Source organism: Neoarius graeffei, chromosome 1 (assembly GCF_027579695.1).
Source record: "Neoarius graeffei isolate fNeoGra1 chromosome 1, fNeoGra1.pri, whole genome shotgun sequence".
Taxonomy (NCBI): Eukaryota; Metazoa; Chordata; class Actinopteri; order Siluriformes; family Ariidae; genus Neoarius; species Neoarius graeffei.
Window position 1 is genome coordinate 56,382,804 of NC_083569.1, and position 23,473 is coordinate 56,406,276.

General features: G+C 42.2%; 1 protein-coding gene across 1 annotated transcript; it reads left to right on the forward strand.

Moving 5' to 3' along the window:
- Window positions 1-1,102: 1,102 nt before the first annotated feature.
- Window positions 1,103-2,979, forward strand: LOC132885068 (uncharacterized). The gene is made up of 2 exons (XM_060919344.1): window positions 1,103-1,185; window positions 2,330-2,979. The coding sequence occupies exons 1-2, from the start codon at window positions 1,103-1,105 to the stop codon at window positions 2,958-2,960; spliced, it is 714 nt and encodes a 237-aa protein (XP_060775327.1). The 3' UTR covers window positions 2,961-2,979.
- The last annotated feature ends 20,494 nt before the right edge of the window (window positions 2,980-23,473 follow it).

Genomic DNA, 23,473 nt, shown 5'->3' on the forward strand with positions numbered 1-23,473 from the left:
TAATTTAAAGGGTTTTTTTTTTCAACTTTTCACTGTGATAACTAAAACTTTGATCTTGCACAGTGCTAGTACTCAGCAGTAAAATGCAGTTTAAAAGAACTGCAAATAATAGCATTGTGCAAATTAACAAAGTCTCATCTCATCTCATTATCTCTAGCCGCTTTATCCTTCTACAGGGTCGCAGGCAAGCTGGAGCCTATCCCAGCTGACTACGGGCGAAAGGCGGGGTACACCCTGGACAAGTCGCCAGGTCATCACAGGGCTGACACATAGACACAGACAACCATTCACATTCACACCTACGGTCAATTTAGAGTCACCAGTTAACCTAACCTGCATGTCTTTGGACTGTGGGGGAAACCGGAGCACCCGGAGGAAACCCACGCGGACACGGGGAGAACATGCAAACTCCACACAGAAAGGCCCTCGCCGGCCACAGGGCTCGAACCCAGGACCTTCTTGCTGTGAGGCGACAGCGCTAACCACTACACCACCGTGCCGCCCCAAATTAACAAAGTGCAGGTTGAATATGTAATATATACACTGATTACCGACAGACAAAAAAACACTGGCAAGTAAAGTGAATAACATTTCATGATCTCATTACAATGGCAGCTGTCAAGGGATGGGATACATTAGGCCATAAGTGAAGTCAATTCTTAAAGTTGTGCTGGAAGCAGGAAAAATATGCAAGCATAAATCTGAGCGACTTTGACAAGGGCCAGGTTGTGGTGTCTAGACAACTAGGTCAGAGCATCTCCAACCCAGCAGATCCTGGGGTGTTCAGTATGTAGTAGTAAGTACCTATCAAAAGCGATCCAAGGAAGGACAGCCAGTGAATTGGTGACAGGGTCATGGGTGTTGAAGGCTCATTGCTGCACATGAGGACTGAAGGCTAGTCAGGAGGTGAGCCAGGGTCTGAGCCCCCTCCTCTTCCATCCAGCCCTCCCTGATGGTGCTCTGCTCGAAGATATAGATGCAAGCATTAACGTTATTGGCATGGGTGAGCTCAGGTAGCAGACAGAGGGCTTCTTGGTGTTGACCTGGATGCTGGTGGGAGAGTAGGTTTGCCTTGGCTTGGTGATGTGGCAACCTGCAGAACATGGGCCAGCAACTGGGTCACCTGCTGCTGCCGAATGCTGGCCTCGAGGAGGTGCTAGAAAAGATGCTCTATGTGGTGGGTGGGTGAGGGTGTCATGCTCATGCCAGCATTCTCCACCAGTGTAGTAAACTCACTGCTACGCAGATCCTGGAGTAGTGGAAAACTTGGTGCTTTTATTTAGAGTTTGGAGGAGAGTAGGGGGAAAGGGGAGTGCGAGAGGAGGTTCAGGAGTGGCAGTGAAGGAATGGCAGCTGGAATCTGGTGCTTAGTCATGCTGGGGTAAATTGAAGGAGCCAGCCAGGCAGTGGGTCACAGGCAGGCTGAGAGGTGAGTGGATCGGGTCTCCAGTGCTTGCCAGAATTGCGCTGAAGCTTGAGAGCAAGACCAGGAGAGCTCTCAATGATCAGGGGATGTTGTCCTCATTGTCTTCATTGTGAGGTAGCCTGAGGAGGGAGGGGAAACACCAGCTTCCTTCAACATTCAGAGCTTAACTGACCTTTGTGAGTAGCAGCGCCTTCTTATATGAGGGTAAGTCAAAAAGTTCTAAGACAAATTGAAAAAAATATTTTATTTATGAAAATAACAGTTATTTTTCTACATATCCTCCATTTAAGTCTAAACACTTCTGCAAGTGGTGTTTCCATCGGAGAATTCCTTCTTTGTAGAATTCTGGGGGATGTCTTTCACACATTTTGAAATTATACTGTACCATCTGTCTTCGAACTTTTTGAGTTACCCTCGTATCTCTTACTACTTTCTGGATGAGCTGTGTGTTGGTGGCTGGAAGTCATTACAAAATGAATGTTGAACATTGAATTTTCATTAAACATTTAATCTTAAAGCTTTCTTTTTCTCTCCTCCTGTGTAAAGTCCACAAGTGGAGGCCATCTGATCTGCTTTAATATCAACAGATCTTCATTTAAGGTATGTGAATCTTTTCATCATGGCACACCTTCAGCCTGTTCAGTGTGCTGAGTGCAGGATGTTTAGTCATTCTTCCTCCGTCACTAGCGATAGCTCTATTAGCTTTACTTGTGATAAGTGCAGATTAGTTAGCTCTCTGACGGAGAAGATTTCAGTGCTAGAAGCGCGTGTCCAGGCTTTAGAGCAGGTTAGTGAGCGTGAGAACAGTGTAGTTTCTGTTAGGGAAAGTCTGGACGCCCTAGGTGGAGTTAGCAATCCCCCAACTCCGGCATTAGAGCCCTTACAGCGGGGCAAATGGGTGACGGCTCGGCGGCATAAACGTAGAGCCAAAGCTACCGCTGAGGCTCGCCCACGGGAGCACCACTCCTCTCCGCGTCACGTGTCGAACAGGTTTGCTCTCCTTAGTGATGCACCCACTGAGAAACCTGAAAGAGCTCTGGTTATAGGGGACTCTATCATACGGCACGTGAAATTAGCTCAGCCTTTAGGGGCACCAGCAGCTTTAGTCAGGTGTATACCGGGAGCCAGGGCGCCGGACATAGCAGGTAATCTTAGGGTCCTAGGCAAGCACAGGTTCTCAAAGATAGTTATCCATGCAGGAGCTAATGATATACGCCTTCGTCAGTCTGAGGTTACTAAGAGTAACTTTGTAGAGGTGTTTAAATTAGCGAAGGCGATGTCCGATGCTGTAGTATGCTCTGGCCCCATCCCAATGCGGCGTGGCGATGTAGCTTACAGCAGGTTATGGTCGCTGAACTGCTGGCTGTCCAGGTGGTGCTCTGAAAACAGTGTGGGCTTTATAGATAATTGGGCTAATTTTGAGGGCACTGCTGGCCTGTTAGGGCGGGACGGTATCCATCCCACTCGGGAAGGTGCTGCTCTCATTTCCTGCAGCATAGGTCATAGTCTCAGAACAGGCCTAGTTAATTTCTGACAATCCAGAGCCAAGGCCAGGGAGCAGACGAACAGGCTAAACCGACTGTCTGCTAGCTGCACAGAGTCGTCACTCAGGGCCCACTACATCGAGACTGTGTCTGTTCCCCGAGCTCAACAAAAAGGTAGAAATTTTCAGAGAGTTTGTTCCAGTAACCTAATCAATATAAAATTAGATCAGACTGACTGTACAGCTGCTGCCAGCACCTTTGATCTAAAGGTGGGGCTATTAAATATTAGATCTCTTACATCTAAAGCGCTAATGGTTAATGAACTCATTACTGATCAGGAGTTTAATGTACTGTGTTTAACAGAAACATGGATTAAGCCAAATGAATATATAGCATTAAATGAAGCGAGTCCTCCTGGATACAGTTACTGTATATACACCAGCCTCGTCTAACTGGCAGAGGAGGAGGCGTCGCGGTTATTTATAACGATTATCTAGGTGTAACACACAAACCTGGTTATAAATTTAATACATTTGAAGTTCTTCATACTCATATAATGTATGTAGCCTTGAAAAATAAGTCTACCCAGTTAATTCCATTGCTTATTATTTACAGGCCCCCGGGGCCATATTCTGAGTTTCTTTATGAATTTGCAGATTTTATCTCAGATTTGGTTATTTCCTTAGACAAAGCTTTAGTTGTCGGAGATTTTAATATTCACTTCGATAACCCAGAAGACCCTTTAAAAACAGCGTTTGGGTCCATCTTAGATTCAGTCGGGATTAAGCAGAATGTCATAGGACCGACCCATAATGGTGGTCACACCCTCGATCTAATACTAACATTCAGATTAAACGTAGACAATATAGTCATACTTCCACAGTCTGAAGTTATCTCAGATCATTGTCTCATCTCATTCAAAATATGTCTGAGTAATAATATATGCACCTCACCACGCTACTGTATTAAACGTACTTTCACGTCAACTACTGCACAGAGCTTTATAAATGATCTCCCAGAGCTGTCAACTTTGATTGGGTCACTGTCAGCCCCTGCAGAACTTGATCAGGCAACTGAATGCTTAGAGTCAACATTCCGCCATACTTTAGATAATGTAGCTCCTCTAAAAAGGAAAATGGTCAGAGACAAAAAATTAGCACCCTGGTATAATGATGACACTCGCACATTAAAACAGACCACTCAAAAATTGGAACGTAAATGGCGTCAAACAAAATTGGTAGTGTTCAAATTAGCTTGGAAGGAGAGCTTCCTGAAGTATAGAAAAGCTCTTAGTGCTGCGAGATCAACATATTTCTCCTCCCTAATAGAAGATAACAAAAATAATCCTAGATTCCTATTTAATACTGTAGCAAAATTAACCAGGAATAAGTCCACTATCAACACATGCACACCTGCAGTATGTAGTAGCAACGACTTCATGAATTTTTTTAATGACAAAATTGAGGATATCCGACAAAAAATTCAAACTACTAATTTAAGGTTAGACAATGAAAGTGACCTTGTAGTTAACAATATAACTGTATCAGATCATCAGTTAGAATGTTTTACTCCCCTAAAAGAAACTGAATTACTTTCATTAATCTCTACATCAAAAGCCTCAACTTGCGTACTAGATCCCTTACCGACACATCTATTCAAACAGATAATGCCTGGAGTAACTGAACCGCTTCTAAAAATAATAAATTCTTCTCTTATGATTGGCTATGTACCCAAATCCTTTAAACTAGCAGTTATCAAACCCCTGATTAAAAAACCTGACCTTGATCCCTGTCAGCTGTCCAATTATCGGCCAATATCAAACCTCCCCTTTATCTCCAAGATCCTTGAAAAAGCTGTGGCACAGCAGTTATGGTCATATTTACATAGGAATAACATCCATGAAATGTATCAGTCAGGATTTAGACCTCATCATAGCACAGAGATAGCACTGGTTAAAGTAGTAAACGACCTACTGTTGGCGTCTGATCAGGGCTGTGTCTCGCTACTTGTGTTGCTTGACCTTAGTGCAGCATTTGATACCATTGATCATTCCATTCTTCTGGATAGACTAGAAAATGTTGTGGGAGTTAAGGGAATGGCCCTCTCCTGGCTCAGGTCTTATCTAACTGATCGTTATCAGTATGTTGATATAAATGGTGATATTTCTAGACGTACCGAGGTAAAGTTTGGTGTTCCACAAGGTTCTGTCTTGGGTCCACTGTTTTTTTCTCTATATATGTTACCTCTGGGCGATATTATTCGTAAACATTGTATTAGTTTCCACTGTTATGCTGATGACACACAGTTGTATGTCTCTGCAAAACCTGATGAGAGACACCAGCTTAATAAAATTGAGGAATGTGTAATGGACATTAGGCACTGGATGCTTATAAATTTCCTTCTGCTTAACTCTGACAAGACTGAAGTACTTGTGCTAGGACCACATACAGCTAGAAGTAAGTTTTCTGATTCCACAGTAACTCTGGATGGCCTTTCTGTTTCTTCATGTGCAGCAGTAAAAGACCTCGGAGTGATTATTGACCCCAGTCTTTCATTCGAAACTCACATTGATAACATCACCCGGATAGCTTTCTTTCATCTCAGAAATATTGCAAAGATAAGAAATTTAATGTCATTGCATGATGCAGAAAAACTAGTCCATGCTTTCGTTACCTCCAGGTTGGATTATTGTAATGCCTTACTGTCTGGATGTTCCAATAAGTGCATAAACAAGCTCCAGTTAGTTCAAAATGCCGCAGCAAGAGTCCTTACTAGAACTAGAAAATATGACCACATCACGCCTGTCTTATCCACACTGCATTGGCTCCCAATCAAATTTCGTATTGATTATAAAATACTACTATTGACCTTTAAAGCACTAAATGGTCTTGCACCACAGTACCTGAGTGAACTTCTGCTCCTCTATGATCCGCCACGCCTACTTAGATCAAAAGGTGCAGGCTATCTGCTGGTACCTCGTATAGTGAAGGCTACATCAGGGGGCAGAGCCTTTTCTTACAAAGCCCCACTGTTATGGAACAGCCTTCCAAGTAATGTTCGGGAATCAGACACAGTCTCAGCATTTAAGTCTAGGCTGAAAACATATCTGTTTAGTCAAGCCTTTTGTTAATGGTGTTTATGAGGTAAAGGAGTAGATCTGGAGGGTCCTCAGACATAGAGTGTTTTGGTAAACTGGGATGTTTGGATGCTGTCAGTCCCCACTCGCTTGCTCACTCGAGTTTGTTGACGGTGTAGTGGCTGGCTGCTTTATGTCCCGGGGCTCCCTCATGCCTGTGTTACCTTCTGGCTCTCTCCTTTTAGTTATGCTGTCATAGTTAGTTGCCGGAGTCCCTGCTTGTACTCGGTGCAATATGTATACTGTTCCTACTTATTCAGGTGACATTGGGCATACCTAACCACCTGTGTTTTCTTTCTCTCCCCCCCACCCCAAATCTGTCCCTCTGAGTTACATGGAGTCAACAGGAAATCTTTTGGTGGAGACGGTGGGGACCTCGACTGGCTATCGTAGCCTGCAGGGAATCGGCCGTCAGACATTCTGTCGCATGTCCCAGACCCGGTGAAACGTAACTGAATTGTCTTGGCCAGGCCTAAGGGTCCCATCTGCATCTCATCATTGCTGAGGAGTGTGCTCCCATCACCCAATCAAGCATCCAGCCAGAGCAGGTCATGATATATTTTTTACCATATTAACATGCCATTGTGTGTTATGCTTGATGTAAAGACTCTCGTCTCTGCGAGCCTACCACACAGATTTAATACTTGTCATTTTTAGGGCATACCTAACAACGTGTTTTCTTTCTCTCTCTCTCTCCCCCCCCCCCCCCCCCCCCCCCCCCCCATCTGTCCCTCTGAGTTACATGTTGATCCTGGGATTGAGATGCTGGCCTCTTCTGCCCCTCGGACCTGCTTGATCCATCCTGGTGCCCTGTGTCTGGTCGGAGTTTTATCGCCCCACTCCTGTGAAGGACGGCCCCATGAGGACAGTTGAGGGTTATACCTGTTAAAACTGTTATTATAGTCAGGCTGTCTGTTGTTGCCCAAATGAGGATGGGTTCCCTTTTGAGTCTGGTTCCTCTCGAGGTTTCTTCCTCATGTCGTCTGAGGGAGTTTTTCCTTGCCACCGTCGCCACAGGCTTGCTCATTGGGGATAGATTAGGGATAAAATTAGCTCATGTTTTAAGTCGTTCAAATTCTGTAAAGCTGCTTTGCGACAATGTTTTTATTGTTAAAAGCGCTGTACAAATAAACTTGATTTGATTTGATTAAAACTACAGGGAGTGCAGAATTATTAGGCAAGTTGTATTTTTGAGGATTAGTTTTATTATTGAAAAACAACTATGTTCTTGATGAACCCAAAAGACTCATAAATATCAAAGCTGAGTATTTTTGGAAGTTGGAGTAGGGCTTTCTTAGTTTTAGCTATCTTAGGAGGATATCTGTGTGTGCAGGTGACTATAACTGTGCATAATTATTAGGCAACTTAACAAAAAACAAACATATACCCATTTCACTCATTTATTTTCACCAGGGAAACCAATATAACAACTCAACATTCACTAATATACATTGCTGGCATTCAAAAACAAACAAACAAAAAAAACAAATCAGTGACTAATATAGCCGCCTTTCTTTACAAGAACACTCAAAAGCCTGCCATCCATGGATTCGGTCAGTGTTTTGATCTGTTTGCGATCAACATTGCGTGCAGCAGCAACCACAGCCTCCCAGACACTGTTCAGAGATATGTACTGTTTCCCCTCCTTGTAGATCTCACATTTGATGAGGGACCACAGGTTTTCTATGGGGTTCAGATCAGGTGAACAAGGAGGCCACGTCATTAATCTTTCTTCCTTTAGACCCTTTCTGGGCAGCCATGCTGTGGAGTACTTGGATGCATGTGATGGAGCATTGTCCTGCATGAAAATCATGTTTTTCTTGAAGGATGCTGACTTCTTCCTGTACCACTGCTTGAAGAAGGTGTCTTCCAAAAACTGACAATAGGACTGGGAGTTGAGCTTGACACCATCCTCAACCCGAAAAGGTCCCACAAGCTCATCTTTGATGATACCAGCCCATACCAGTACCCCACCTCCACCTTGCTGGCGTCTGAGTCGGACTGGAGCTCTCTGCCCTTTGCTGATCCAGCCACGAGCCCATCCATCTGGCCCATCAAGACTCACTCTCATTTCATCTGTCCATAAGACCTTAGAAAAATCAGTCTTGTGATACTTCTTGGCCCAGTCTTGACGTTTCATCTTGTGTGTCTTGTTCAGTGGTGGTCGTTTTTCAGCCTTTGTTACCTTGGCCGTGTCCCTGAGTATTGCACACCTTGTGCTTTTTGACACTCCAGTGATGTTGCAGCTCTGAAATATGGCAAAACTGGTGGCGAGTGGCATCTTGGCAGCTTCACGCTTGACTTTCCTCAGTTCACGGGCAGTTAGTTTGCGCCTTTTTTTTTCAACGCGCTTCTTGCGACCCTGTTGACTATTTTGAATGAAGCGCTTGATTGTTCGATGGTCACGCTTCAAAAGTTGGGCAATTTTAAGAGTGCTCTATCCCTTTGCAATATATGTCACTATTTTTTACTTTTCTGAGTCCGTCAAATCCCTCTTCTGACCCATTTTGCCAAAGGAAAGGAAGTTGCCTAATAATTTTGCACACCTGATATAGGGTGTTGATGTCATTAGACCACACCCCTTTTCATTACAGAGATGCACATCACCTGGTATGCTTAATTGGTAGGAGGCTTTCAAGCCTATGCAGCTTGGAGTAGGCCAACATGCATAGAGAGGGTAATGTGGTCAACATACTCATTTGCCTAATAATTCTGCACTCCCTGTACAGTTGCTACACTCAGAATTAAGAGACAGACATGCAAGAATGTCTTGCTAATGTAGTTTTATCCAACTTTCCAACATTGGAACAATTCAAGAGTATATGGTTTGAGTATCTTTTCCATACACTGATATTGCTTGGGCGTTACGGTGGTGTAGTGGTTAGCGATGTCACCTCACAGCAAGAAGGTCCGGGTTCGAGCCCTGTGGCTGACGAGGGCCTTTCTGTGCGGAGTTTGCATGTTCTCCCCATGTCCGTGTGGGTTTCCCCCAAAGACATGCAGGTTAGGTTAACTGGTGACTCTAAATTGACCGTAGGTGTGAGTGTGAATGGTTGTCTGTGTCTATGTGTCGGCCCTGTGATGACCTGGCGACTTGTCCAGGGTGTACCCCGCCTTTTGCCCGTCATCAGCTGGGATAGGCTCCAGCTTGCCAGTGACCCTGTAGAACAGGATAGAGCGGCTAGAGATAATGAGATGAGATGATATCGCTTGTTCACCACCAATGAGAGGTAAAGACAATATTAAAGGTCAAATGTTTTGATATTTTAATGCCTGTAGTGAGATTATTTTATCCTTGCAAAGTCTAGATAGTGCTCAATATCATCATGAATCCTATAAGCCATACTTTTCATTTATTTCAGCATTAAAGTCAAATTTATGTATTATATTCAGGTATGTGATTCTATGCTTGTCTTTTTTTTCTCTGTGCTGAGGTAGGTGGCACCGAGGTGGCAGAATCACACCAGCAGCTATCCGTTTATTCTTTAATCATCTGGCCTGTGTCAGCAGGGTAAATTAGCTACATGGGTTGAGAATAAAACTGAAAGCTTCCATAAATTACACAAGTTTGAGGTCACTTAAGCCACATCCCTCTCCTGGCATCCTAAACATGAAGGTGGCTTCCCAAAGAAAGTTGCACAAAGGATACAAAAACTGAAAGAGTTGGCGTAAACTTATAGCATTTACAACCCCGATTTCAAAAAAGTTGGGACAAAGTACAAATTGTAAATAAAAACGGAATGCAATAATTTACAAATCTCAAAAACTGATATTGTATTCACAATAGAACATAGACAACATATCAAATGTCGAAAGTGAGACATTTTGAAATTTCATGCCAAATATTGGCTCATTTGAAATTTTATGACAGCAATACATCTCAAAAAAGTTGGGACACGGGCAATAAGAGGCTGGAAAAGTTAAAGGTACAAAAAAGGAACAGCTGGAGGACCAAATTGCAACTCATTAAGTCAATTGGCAATAGGTCATTAACATGACTGGGTATAAAAAGAGCATCTTGGAGTGGCAGCGGCTCTCAGAAGTAAAGATGGGAAGAGGATCACCAATCCCCCTAATTCTGTGCTGACAAATAGTGGAGCAATATCAGAAAGGAGTTCGACAGTGTAAAATTGCAAAGAGTTTGAACATATCATCATCTACAGTGCATAATATCATCAAAAGATTCAGAGAATCTGGAAGAATCTCTGTGCGTAAGGGTCAAGGCCGGAAAACCATACTGGGTGCCCGTGATCTTCGGGCCCTTAGACGGCACTGCATCAAATACAGGCATGCTTCCGTATTGGAAATCACAAAATGGGTTCAGGAATATTTCCAGAAAACATTATCTGTGAGCACAATTCACCGTGCCATCCGCCGTTGCCAGCTAAAACTTTATAGAAGAAGCCGTATCTAAACATGATGCAGAAGCGCAGACGTCTTCTCTGGGCCAAGGCTCATTTAAAATGGACTGTGGCAAAGTGGAAAACTGTTCTGTGGTCAGACGAATCAAAATTTGAAGTTCTTTATGGAAATCAGGGACGCCGTGCCATTCGAACTAAAGAGGAGAAGGACGACCCAAGTTGTTATCAGCGCTCAGTTCAGAAGCCTGCATCTCTGATGGTATGGGGTTGCATTAGTGCGTGTGGCATGGGCAGCTTACACATCTGGAAAGACACCATCAATGCTGAAAGGTATATCCAGGTTTTAGAGCAACATATGCTCCCATCCAAACAACGCCTCTTTCAGGGAAGACCTTGCATTTTCCAACATGACAATGCCAAACCACATACTGCACCAATTACAGCATCATGGCTGCGTAGAAGAAGGGTCCGGGTACTGAACTGGCCAGCCTGCAGTCCAGATCTTTCACCCATAGAAAACATTTGGCGCATCATAAAACGGAAGATACGACAAAAAAGACCTAAGACAGTTGAGCAACTAGAATCCTACATTAGACAAGAATGGGTTAACATTCCTATCCCTAAACTTGAGCAACTTGTCTCCTCAGTCCCCAGACGTTTACAGACTGTTGTAAAGAGAAAAGGGGATGTCTCACAGTGGTAAACATGGCCTTGTCCCAACTTTGAGATGTGGTGTTGTCATGAAATTTAAAATCACCTAATTTTTCTCTTTAAATGATACATTTTCTCAGTTTAAACATTTGATATGTCATCTATGTTCTATTCTGAATAAAATATGGAATTTTGAAACTTCCACATCATTGCATCCCGTTTTTATTTACAATTTGTACTTTGTCCCAACTTTTTTGGAATCGGGATTGTATTACAATATACACAATTCACACGGAAGACACTTTGTAAAGCAGCTTTAATGAGGGGCAAGTTGAACGACAATCAATGTAGTGGGTGGTGCCCAAGGAGTAGTGATGCGTGGGTCAGGGTTTTTTTGTTTGTTTTAATACCTGCATACACCTGAGCCGGTATGAGACCCAACCCCCACAAAATATGCATTAATCGACCACCCGAATCTGTAAACGGCCAACTTTAGCCTCTATAATGATGGCATCCATATCATCGACTAAGAGATCACATTTCCTTAAGAAGTATACTACATTGACTGCAAACCATAGCCTACTCTATCTTAGTCTAATAGCTTCTGGCTCGAATAAATAAACAGGACTTGTTCCAAATGATGTTCTTTATTGTTGAAGACAGACACGATGCATCCTTTACATCTTCATGCTGAATTTGAACATAATAGCAACCTACATGTATGGGTCTATGCTGTCTTTTTCAGCCTGGAGTTTGTCTGCACTGTGTAGAAAAAGAATGGAGTCCACATTTCCAGGATTTCATTTATTTCGATACACTTTGAGCACATGAAAGTGTGCTCACTGTATGCACTTGTTGCTGGAATTCACATCAGTGCTCAGCCAGCATGGGGAGAAGGGGGAGATGGAAGGGTTAGAGGGGAGGATGGGGAGGGGATCTGTAAGGTGATTCCTCCAAAAGACAAGGACACCCTTGTGGTACTTGCGACAATAAAGGGACTCTTCAAGTAACACTGTATCTCCTCTGGCTCCATGAGGCCCGGGGTGTTTCCTCACTCCATGAGCTTTCTATGGCTTTTAAAGAATGTTCTGGCACAATAATGAATGAGTGGCTGCCATCACTGACTCTTCACAGAATATTATGCTTTAAAGGAATATACCTTTGTGAACTACAGTTCACTTTGCTCATTGCCTTCTGTGTCATTACCATTGATATGTAAGTTTAGGGTGCGTCCCTTCCACAGCCGCCTTCTGAGGGATACCTGATGTGCCTGTCTCCTTCATTAATGCTACAAAAGGTGTCCTAAATTAATCAGCTTCTAGTATGTGTATAATGATTATATCTCAACTAGAATCAACATCTCGTTTTGTAAAAAATAAACCTGTGGTAATCTGACTATGCGGCACGGTGGTGTAGTGATTAGCACTGTCGCCTTACAGCAAGAAGGTCCTGGGTTCAAGCTCAGCGGCTGACGAGGGCCTTTCTGTGTGGAGTTTGCATGTTCTCCCCATGTCTGCGTGGGTTTCCTCCGGGTGCTCCGGTTTCCCCCACAGTCCAAAAGCATGCAGGTTAGGCTAATTGGTGGCTCTAAATTGACCGTAGGTGTGAATATGCTTGGAGAGGAGATGGGCGCCACCAAGCAATCCAAGCCCAGAGAAAAGACATGAGAAATGATTGACTATGTCAGCATCTCTCCTGCCTCCCTACGACCACAATGCGGTTACGGGAATAGGAAGGGAGGAATCTGACTACAGAAGTGCTACATGTAGAAAAGAGCTGGAAATCCCATCAGTAGTGCAGACTTGGCAGCATGGTGGTACCATATAGTGGTTAGCACTGTCACCTCACAGCAAGAAGGTTCTGGGTTTGAACCCAGCGACCGATGGGGGCCTTTCTGCGTGGGTTTGCTCCGGTTTCTCCCACAGTCCAAAGACAAACAGGTTGGGCTAATTGGTGGCTCTAAAATTGTCCATAGGTATGAGTGTGAATGGTTGAGAGGAGAAAAGCTCTATGATAATCCAGTAGAGGGCAACAGGAAACCACTACTGTAATGTTCTCTAGACACTTTGATTGCTGAAGTCGTCAGAGTGGCCACGTCGTTGTAGTGATGTGCCAAAATGAATGGATGGAGTGCAGATTCAGGTTGAGGTCGAATCTTATCATGTGACAAAAATCCAGCAATATGATTGGCTGCTCATCTTTACAGTCTGTAAATAGCAGTGAGACTTCCCCTAAAAAAAAATCAGGTGACGGTAGGGTTACAAGAAGTGAAAGTGACTGGCAGGGATTAGTGAGCGAGGTGAGTGTTTACAATCCGCTGGGCGCTCGAGCGCACTGCAGGCTGCTGCTGTGGTAACATGGAACATATGGAGGAACAGGACACACACCACAACCAGCTGCTTTCATGTGGAAACTTTTAACATGCTGTGTTTATTTATTATGCAGTATCCTATATCAAATGAAGGTAGATATGATACATGGTGTCATCATACAGTTCAATTAGACAAGGAGGCTTAATGCAGGTGTGTGTGTTTAGCCTACTGTGTTTACAGTTTGTTTTGGAGTATAGATCTATCATTTATACTCTTACCATTTTAAACCTTTACCTTAAGGTGACCAGATTTCTGAGAAGAAAACTGGGGACATTTTCAGTTTGGCGGTGAAAATATAATTAAATAACACATCTAATGTTTTCAGGTGGCATGGTGGTGTAGTGGTTAACACTGTCACCTCACAGCAAGAAGGTCCTGGGTTCGAGGCCAGTGAGGGCCTTTCTGTGTGAAGTTTTCATATTCTCCCCGTGTCTGCGTGGGTTTTCTCCGGGTGCTCCAGTTTCCCCCACAGTCCAAAGATATGCAAGTTAGGCTAATTGGTGGCTCTAAATTGACGGCGAGTGTGAATGGTTGTTTGTCTCTGTGTCAGCCCTGTGATGACCTGGCGACTTGTCCAAGGTGTACCCTGCCTCTCGCCCATAGTCAGCTGGGATAGGCTCCAGCTTGCCTGTGGCCCTGTAGAACAGGATAAGCGGCTACAGATAATGGATGGATGTGTTCATCTTTGTAATAAAAAGGGGGGACATTTCTGTTTTTCATGTATTTTGATCATGCATTACATAAAAAGTGGGATTCTATTCTGCAACTGCTTTAGGTTAACATTTAATTAAAGACAATGTGAAAATCTCTGGTATAGGTACATAGTTTAGATTTATAGACTATTGAATTGTAGGCTTGTCGAAATAGATGTTTTAGACCCATGAAAGTAAATATATTAAATTAATTACCATATATGCCACCGGTAATAGACAATGTATTTAAAAAAATATACAAAATGCAATAATTTAAATAAACAGCTTACGTGAACCCAAGCAATTTTAAGGCATGTTGACTTATTAATGGTAATAATAATAAATAATATTATTGAGGATAGAAATGATTCCTGATTTCCCATCGCCTAAATTGTAGCCATAGCTGAATTGACGACCTAGCTTAAATGAGTAGTCTTAATCAAAATGTGTAGTCCACTACACATCACAACAAATTATGCAAATTACTGACGCTTTGGTAACATTACCATAAACCTACAGATTTACATAACTAGCTACTCTGTGGGATAACACACCAATTTGTGTGTAAGTTAGCTTATGCCATTGAGATGTAGTGGTTGACCTAACAAACCGTAGCCTACTATGGCCAGTGCTAGCAGGAGAAAGCTCAGTGCAGTGCCAATCAGTCAGCTGAAGTTGTTGCTTGATGTAACGTTGCTGTAACAGAAATCCAGCTAAGGTAAAATTGTAACAGTGTGACAAGCAATATAATGTCATATATAACATCGCAGATTGGCACGGTGGTGTAGTGGTTAGCGCTGTCGCCTCACAGCAAGAAGGTCCGGGTTCGAGCCCCGTGGCCGGCGAGGGCCTTTCTGTGCGGAGTTTGCATGTTCTCCCCGTGTCCGCGTGGGTTTCCTCCGGGTGCTCCGGTTTCCCCCACAGTCCAAAGACATGCAGGTTAGGCTCACTGGTGACTCTAAATTGACCGTAGGTATGAATGTGAGTGTGAATGGTTGTCTGTGTCTATGTGTCAGCCCTGTGATGACCTGGCGACTTGTCCAGGGTGTACCCCGCCTTTCGCCCGTAGTCAGCTGGGATAGGCTCCAGCTTGCCTGCGACCTTGTAGAACAGGATAAAGCAGCTACAGATAATGAGATGAGATGAGATACAACATCGCAAAATGTAGCTTACACATTTAAAGCCTAAATAACATAGATGACAATGTCACTTAGGCCTATAAGAAAAGACTATGGTTCACCTGTCCAGGAGCAGATGAAGCGATCTGTAAAAGCTGAATGAATGACTTTAGTTTCGGCAAAGATTACAGTGCAGGGGTGGATCCAGGAAAATGGGAAGGAGGGGTATCAATCCACTAAGACCGGGGGTCCAGGGGCTGCCAGGAAGCCCTGCAGTTTTTAAATGCCTAAAGATGCATTTTGAGCTGTCAGAGACATGTTGTAAATAAAATCTCTGAAAGAAAATGACCATATCAAAAAAATTTTAAAAGTAGGAACTTTCAAAACCATTTTATTAGTCACTGAAAGTGATATTGTCAGAGTCGCAGGTTTATGTGTAGAACATAATTACAACTGATATATGGTAATATTTATGAAAGGTGCATTGTCATATAACGCATTACCAGATGTGACACTACACTACAGTGAAGTACACTGACCACAAAACACCTTATATCAATAAATTATTACTATTTTAGCAACTGCAATCTGAGCTCCTGCTCAGGACATTCAATGTACATATAAGACAGTGAATATACCCAGGTAAACTGAGGGAATGTACCGTAAGTGGCCACTTAAGATGCAGCTTAATACCGAGATAACTATAAACAAAGCCTGCAGGAGTTGCATGTCTATAATACAAAGTCAGTAAAAAATCAAAGTGAGACTCGCCCCCAAAACAGCACATGTCCCATGTACATACACAGGGTATAGTAAGTACAGGGATACCCTATTAATGAATACAAGCAGGAGCCAGACAGTTGACACGTGTTCACTGTCAGCCTGCTGCAGCATCTTATCATTTTGGCTTGTGAACATGCGTGTTAACGATACCATAAACATAAAAGGATGACGCACACCCTTTACATGTAGTCTACAGTGCAGTCCGGGAATACAGTATGTCGATGCACAAAGTTCCCGCGCCCTGATAAAAATCTAACAGGACTCGCCCAGCTTGCTTTTCACTGCATTCGTGTCATGAGCGAAAAAACCTAAGCTAGGACCTACTATTAAATATAAATTTATACCATAAACTCTTCAGCTCAATCCCATGTAACTGTTTATTTTGTTATTTTTTTAAACCTTATTAATTTTAAAAAATGGCGGGCATATCTCGGTATCTGCAATACAATCAAGTCACAGTTCCAAGTAGCCATGTATGAAAACTTTTTTTTTTCTTTTGAGGGGGAGGTGCCTGCCCCTCCCGCCTTAAGTCCATGCCAGTCGCGCTCTGCTAAAAAGTTGTTCCTCAGCTCCACTAATCAAAATACTGGAAAGGCTATTGCCAGAGAGGTTCTAGAACATCTCTGCTATCGGCCTGAGCCCATCTTAAAGTGATCCACAAAACAATATGTGACACGTCTACTGAAATCTGGGAGCTGTGTTGGGCTGTTGTTTTTTTTTTTCTTTTTACCCCGGGTCTGTCGGTCGGCCGGCCGTCCATCCTGGGAAGGGTGCTCACCTTCTGAAATTAACTCCTCTCACAACTTTTGGAGGAATTTCACAAAACTTGACAGGATTCTTTGTTATATGTCAGTACTATGCATATTGTAATTTCGTTAAATTGGGTCACATTTTACCAGAGTTACAACCCTTGATTAACAAAATTATACTTTGACAATTTCATGAGTGTGTTTTCCTTCTGAAATCAACTCCTCTCACAATTTTTGGAGGAATTTCACCAAACTTGGCAAAAGGCATTGTTATATGTCATTAATACACATATTGTTATTTTGTTCAATTCGGTCACATTTTACCAGAGTTTGTGGCCCTTGATTAACAAAATTATACTTTCACAATTTCATGAAGGTGTGCTTGCCTTCTGACATTAACTCCTCTCACAATTTTTGGATGAATTTCTTGAAACTTGGCAAAAGGCCTTGTTATATGACGGTAATACAGACATTGCCATTTAATTTAGTTTGCGAAAATTTTACCAGAGTTTTGACCCTTGATTATTAACAAACTCATACTTTGGCAATTTCATCAAGGTGTGCTTGCTTTCTGAAATCAACTTCCCTCACAATTTTTGGAGGAATTTCATATAAGTTAGCAAAATGTTTTTATCCCCCGCTGGCTGAAAGGCTCGAAGGGGGATTATGTTGTGGCGATGTCCGTCCATCCCAGGAAGGGTGCTCACCTTCTGAAATCAACTCCTCTCACAATTTTTGGAGGAATTTCATGAAACTTGGCAGGATTCTTTGTTATATGTCAGTAGTACGCATATTGCAGTTTCATTCAATTCAGTCGCATTTTACCAGAGTTATGACATAGTTGCCAGTGGGGGATATTGTGCTCTCAGAGCACTCGTTGTTGGGTCTGCCTCAGAAACTGGGTACTGTGGGGGTACCCCACTAAATATACTCAAAGTTAATAAACCATACGGTTTTGAATGGTGATGTTGGTTTTAATTTGAAATAAAATGATGAAAGAAATAATACAGATAAAACTAAATCTTTGATGTGAATACTCTATTCAGAATTTGGCAAAAATTCTGCAAATTTGTGGAAAAATGGCGGCTTGATCTGGGACATGATAAATGGTTGACTACATCGCATTCCCTTAAGGTTGTAGTCCACTGAAAAGTCTACAGTTATCACTAATTGTATTTTAAGTTGTAACTTTATACACCTAAGGATTGGTGCGCTCATAGAATAATCATAACCATAATAAAACATCATGCAAAATACTTGATCACCATCGTAACTCCGTTTTCTGCATACCCAAAACCAATACAATCGTGTGGTTTGATCTAAATGGAAAGCCTCAGGGTCAAGGTCACTACCTCACCAAAAGTAGTAACTTAAAATCACTACGCCATATAAAAATTTAGTTATAAATCTGCGATTTTGTTTTTTAAAACGAAAGCTGAAAGTAGGTATAGAATATGCTTTTTACAGACTATGTTACAATGGTAGCTGGTCTTGTATGAATTTCTGAACTATAAAATGAGTTGTGGCCTATTTTTTACCGTAGCGTGTTATTTGTGTGCGCGGAAGGACACACATTAACAATTTGCATATGTAGAATGGAATTTTCCACTCCAACTGTTAGATGTTGATCGTGCTTCCATTTGCAGTCTTTCTGTTACGCAGGTAGATCTGTTCCAGTCAATGCTGACTTACCTGCGGTTCCTGCCACTGCCGACTCACCTGCCTCCACGCCTGTTGTTCCTGTCATTGCCTCCTTGTATTCAAAGCCCCTCTTTCATAGATTATAGGTGAAATTGATTGAAATTTCATATCAAGGAAAAATCACATATATTTATTCTATATCTCAGTAGTTCTTTGTATGTAATTGATCAGGATGAGAAAATGGATCGTTTTGACGGTATGCATTATTGAAAGGGTCATTTTTAACAGTATCACTGATACTGCTTATATTTCACTGTCATTTTGTAAGCAAACCGTCCTATTTCGCCATATCAAATACCCAAAATGTATCATATTATTAAGTGAATAATCAATTCAGTCATCATAAGTTGGCATTTTTAACCCAAACAATCAAAAAGAGGAAATGTATTCAATATTTTCACTCATCTGTGAAGGAGGGGCTTTAATTCTTCATGATGTAGTTATTTTATATGTAAATCAATTTTACAAAAACATTTGAATTGTAAACAAAACATAATTTAACTTTAAGTTGTGAGAATGATTACATTTTAATGCAGTGTTTAAATCTTCAACTTGTTCAGATGTGATCTAAGTAATAATATCTTCACTGTAAAAAGAAACTAGTAAAGAAAAAAAACGTTTCCATATTACATTAGTGATGAAAAAAGCTAATAATTGAATAAATCAATGGGATATTGTGTGACAGTTTCAAACTTTTGTCTGTGTATTACTATTATGCTAATTGATAATTTAGTACAAAATATGGGGTGTATCTACATGACATCCTGCAGGCACAACAAAGTAAAGTTTAATAAAATGTATGATAACTGATGAAAATTCGAAACTAAGGAGTAAAATTTAAAAATAATGATAAATATGTTTTTGTTTTTCTGTCCAATAATTGCATTTTAAGAAACAAATATATACAGAAAAAGATATTCCTTGGTTATTAAAGAGGGTTTTTAAATGCGTACATGTTTCCATGTTACGCGAGTGAACTTCAGAACATCGTTAAAATTTTCCACAGTGGAGGCCAGATAAAGCAAGATGCTATCTTTATTCTTATTAAACATGACAAAAGAAACATTGAGTGTTAAGTAAATGCAAAAAAATAGCAAAATTAGAACATTTATTTTTTGACCATAATGTCCCAAATGAGAGACCAGTTTCTGAGACGGACCCTGTTACTTTTAACAGAATATGTCAAAATAGAATATATTTTGTTGATGTGACTGATGAATAAACATGCTTGTGTAACAGTATAGGACCCCGGGGAGTTTAAAGATTTTTACTGAAGAAAAGTATTTGTTCAACAGTCTTGGGGCTCAGTCTGTTCAATCTCCCCTGCCTTTGAAAAAATATGTTTACATGGATCAGAGAAGGCTAGTTTGTTTCATTTGTATCAGTAAAACCTTTTCATAAAAAACTAAAGCACTCAATACTGTGCACACGGAAATGCCTCATGGTGGTTTAAACTAGTTTTAAAGGGTAATGGTACAGCATTTATACACGATCGACATCTATAGTACAAGCCCTAATTATAACAATGCACATAAGTACAACCACCTCATTAGCTATCAGAAGCTTAAAAGTCCAAAAGCACATCAAGTTTTGTTGCACATGGGCAACTAATATGGTGCACAGGATGTGACAAATTCATTCATAGCCAGGTACCGGAAGTTAAGTGTCGCCAATATAAACATACCACTGAGCTCTCCATAAAAATCCGGAGAGCTCATAGCCTATTCCCTGCTGTAGAGACGAGTGAAGCCATCTGGCTGCCATCTTACTCCTCACATTGCTTATGTGTTAAACCATCGTATCCGATCAAATTTACCCCATGAAAAGTATCTCCTGATTTTTTTTCCTTTAGAGGAACCTGTCTGAGTTCATGTTTAACTGAGTTCGAGTGTGTTTAAGGATGTAATTGGTTACTCCCAGGTAGTGATTCCACAGTTGCAGTGTGGCACCACTATATACTCACCATGTAAATGCCATGTTACATAATCTCAGTTCACAATGTAATTCTCTGTGGCTTAGTGATCTAGAGTGCTGTCCAAGAAAGAAGTAGATTTTGCAAAGTAGGTTTGAATCCTGGTGTCAATGTATTTCTGAGTGGGCTATTTTTTTTATTTATGTACTGTAGCTTCTATCTCTCAATCAGAAAAAGGCTGAGCTCAGACCTGCACAGGTCTTTTTTTTTTGTCCTTCATAGCTTCAGCTGAATGGAGATATTTGAAAAGACAGTGCTTTAATGTAGTTTCAAATTCAACATGGACAACATACAAACTACACGCTAAACAGCAGGTCCTTATAGGTGAAAGATTTTCCATGCACAGGAATCCCGCTGGTGCTCCTCACGCTCGTCCTTGACAAACATAATCCATCAGTGATGAAGAGAAAATTACGAGCAGTCGTTACAGTGACTAATGTATCGGTCATAATTATCATAAGTCATCTTTTATAGAAATCCCTCTGTTTGCTGAAATCCAACCCCAGTGAAGAGACGGCAGGAAGCCAGACTGTAAACCATGAGTGCGTGCTTGTGACCAATAAAAATCGACTACACATAATCACCACATTAGCACCAAGCTTTTGACCAGTCACAGTGCGTCTTAATCGGCCTGGTGTGGTGATGTAATTATCTCTGCGTGAACCGAACAATGGCGCAGTCTGGGTTGATGAAGTTTTTTTGGGCGGGATTTTCCAAGCACTGAGGATGATTTAAGGGCCGAAACATCCACGGGGGAGGCACACTCAGAGCCCCTACTGTCCCCGAGCACATTGGACAGTGTCAGTAATACAGGGGTCAGTGTAATTTAAAAAAAAAAACCTGAAAGTGAGGGGCGGCATGGTGGTGTAGTGGTTAGCGCTGTCGCCTCACAGCAAGAAGGTCCGGGTTCGTGGCCGGCGAGGGCCTTTCTGTGCGGAGTTTGCATGTTCTCCCCGTGTCCGCGTGGGTTTCCTCCGGGTGCTCCGGTTTCCCCCACAGTCCAAAGACATGCAGGTTAGGTTAACTGGTGACTCTAAATTGACCGTAGGTGTGAATGGTTGTCTGTGTGTCAGCCCTGTGATGACCTGGCGACTTGTCCAGGGTGTACCCCGCCTTTCGCCCGTAGTCAGCCGGGCTAGGCTCCAGCTTGCCTGTGACCCTGTAGAACAGGATAAAGCGGCTAGAGATGATGAGATGAGACCCTGAAAGTGCTGCCAGCTGGTAAGCGGCAGAAGGCTCTATGTTTCGGGGGGCGTGGCATGTTGAGTTCCTGTGGCGAACATATGACGTAAAACACTGTGCTGTTCTGTCTTCGGTTCGTAAATCGACGGCAAATTCAGATTCCTTCACTGTTGGTTGGTCCAAGACTCTTCTCGACTCTGTTCAATTGTAAATCAAGTTCTGTGTTGAAGTAAAAGGTAAGGGGAGTCCTAGTATCACTTTTGAATAATTCTCTGCTAAAATATTCTGAAATAAGCTCAAACTAAATAACACTGGGCGGCGTGTATGCCTGGCAATTACTAACACTGGCCACTGGGCGGCGTGTATGCCTGGCAATTACTAACACTGGCCACTGGGCGGCGTGTATGACTGATAATTACTAACACTGGCCACTAGGCGGCGTGTATGACTGGTAATTACTAACACTGGCCACTGGGCGGCGTGTATGACTGATAATTACTAACACTGGCCACTAGGCGGCGTGTATGACTGGTAATTACGAACATAGACATATAAACATAGACGCCGCATTGAGCTGGTGGCCCCGTTGCTGGGATACGTCAGAGTGTCCGCCATATTGGATGTGGCAAATCTTCCCCGTAAACCAATGCAAGTAAATGGACTGGACTTCATAAAGCCCCTTTCTACAATAATATTTAACTCGATGCCTTTTATTCACCCATTAAGACACACACGTATATATTTGGGAAACAAACAGGCATCAAAACAACATATATAACTTTTAATGTGATGGTTATAATGTGCGTCATACCAAAACAAAATACATCACTGATTCCTTCACATTCAGAAAGGTTAAAAACATTCATCATACGTTCAAAAACGTTCATCATAGTGTGGCACTGTATTATCTAATTCTCACTGCTTATAACTATACACCTACCCGGTGGAGATGAGCTGGGAAACTGAAGACTGAAGGAACAGCTCCCTCTCTGATCCTGACTGCCTGACCTGTTCTGTCAAAATCCTCCGTTCTGAAGTGTTCACTGCAGAGCATGGATGACGGAGTAGCAGAAAACCCTTCCCGTCGCACAGCTGTCTCCCACTGCTTTTTCATGGCTTTATTTTTGGGAAACCTACATAGTATGTGAAAAGTTAGCTAAGCAACTAACAACAATTAGCGTAGTTACGAAGGAAATACTTCGTTGTTTGGAGACAGGTTTCACCGAGCGGCTATTATGCGCGAGACTTCATATTAGCCACAAAGTCAGAAAAATCTGTTCGTAAAATTACATTATAATGACCAAATACAATGAAAAGTATTTTTCCAGTCTCACCTGTGAAAGGTAATCCCATGTGATCTCGTTTGGACGGTAAACCTGTTGGTACAGTTAAACGCAGCACATGAATGAGGCATCTTTATTCTCGGCTACTGTCTAGACGCTATACCAGAGACGGTTGAAGAATCTCCACTTTGCCACATCCAATATGGCGGCGAGGATGACGTATGATTCTACGCAGAAGGCGGCGTCTATGTTTATATGTCTATGATTAATAACACTGGGCGGCGTGTATGACTGGTAATTACTAACACTGGCCACTGGGCGTCGTGTATGACTGGTAATTACTAACACTGGCCACTGGGCGGCGTGTATGACTGGTAATTACTAACACTGGCCACTGGGCGGCATGTCTCATCTCATCTCGTTATCTCTAGCCGCTTTATCCTGTTCTACAGTAGTCTGGCTAACGCAACTTCAAAGCTCTGCGAACATTGGTCTGGCATAGATATTAAGCCCAACTATTTCCCAAAGCGCATGGTTGACCCGCCTCCCTGAAATGCCTCAGT

Bases quoted from the DNA above. Each gene is read 5' to 3' on its own strand.
- LOC132885068 (XM_060919344.1), top strand. From the start codon at position 1,103: ATGGGCCAGCAACTGGGTCACCTGCTGCTGCCGAATGCTGGCCTCGAG. The intron at 1,186-2,329 runs GTGAGGGTGTCA...CAAATGGGTGAC, and splicing joins ATGCTCTATGTGGTGGGTGG to GGCTCGGCGGCATAAACGTA.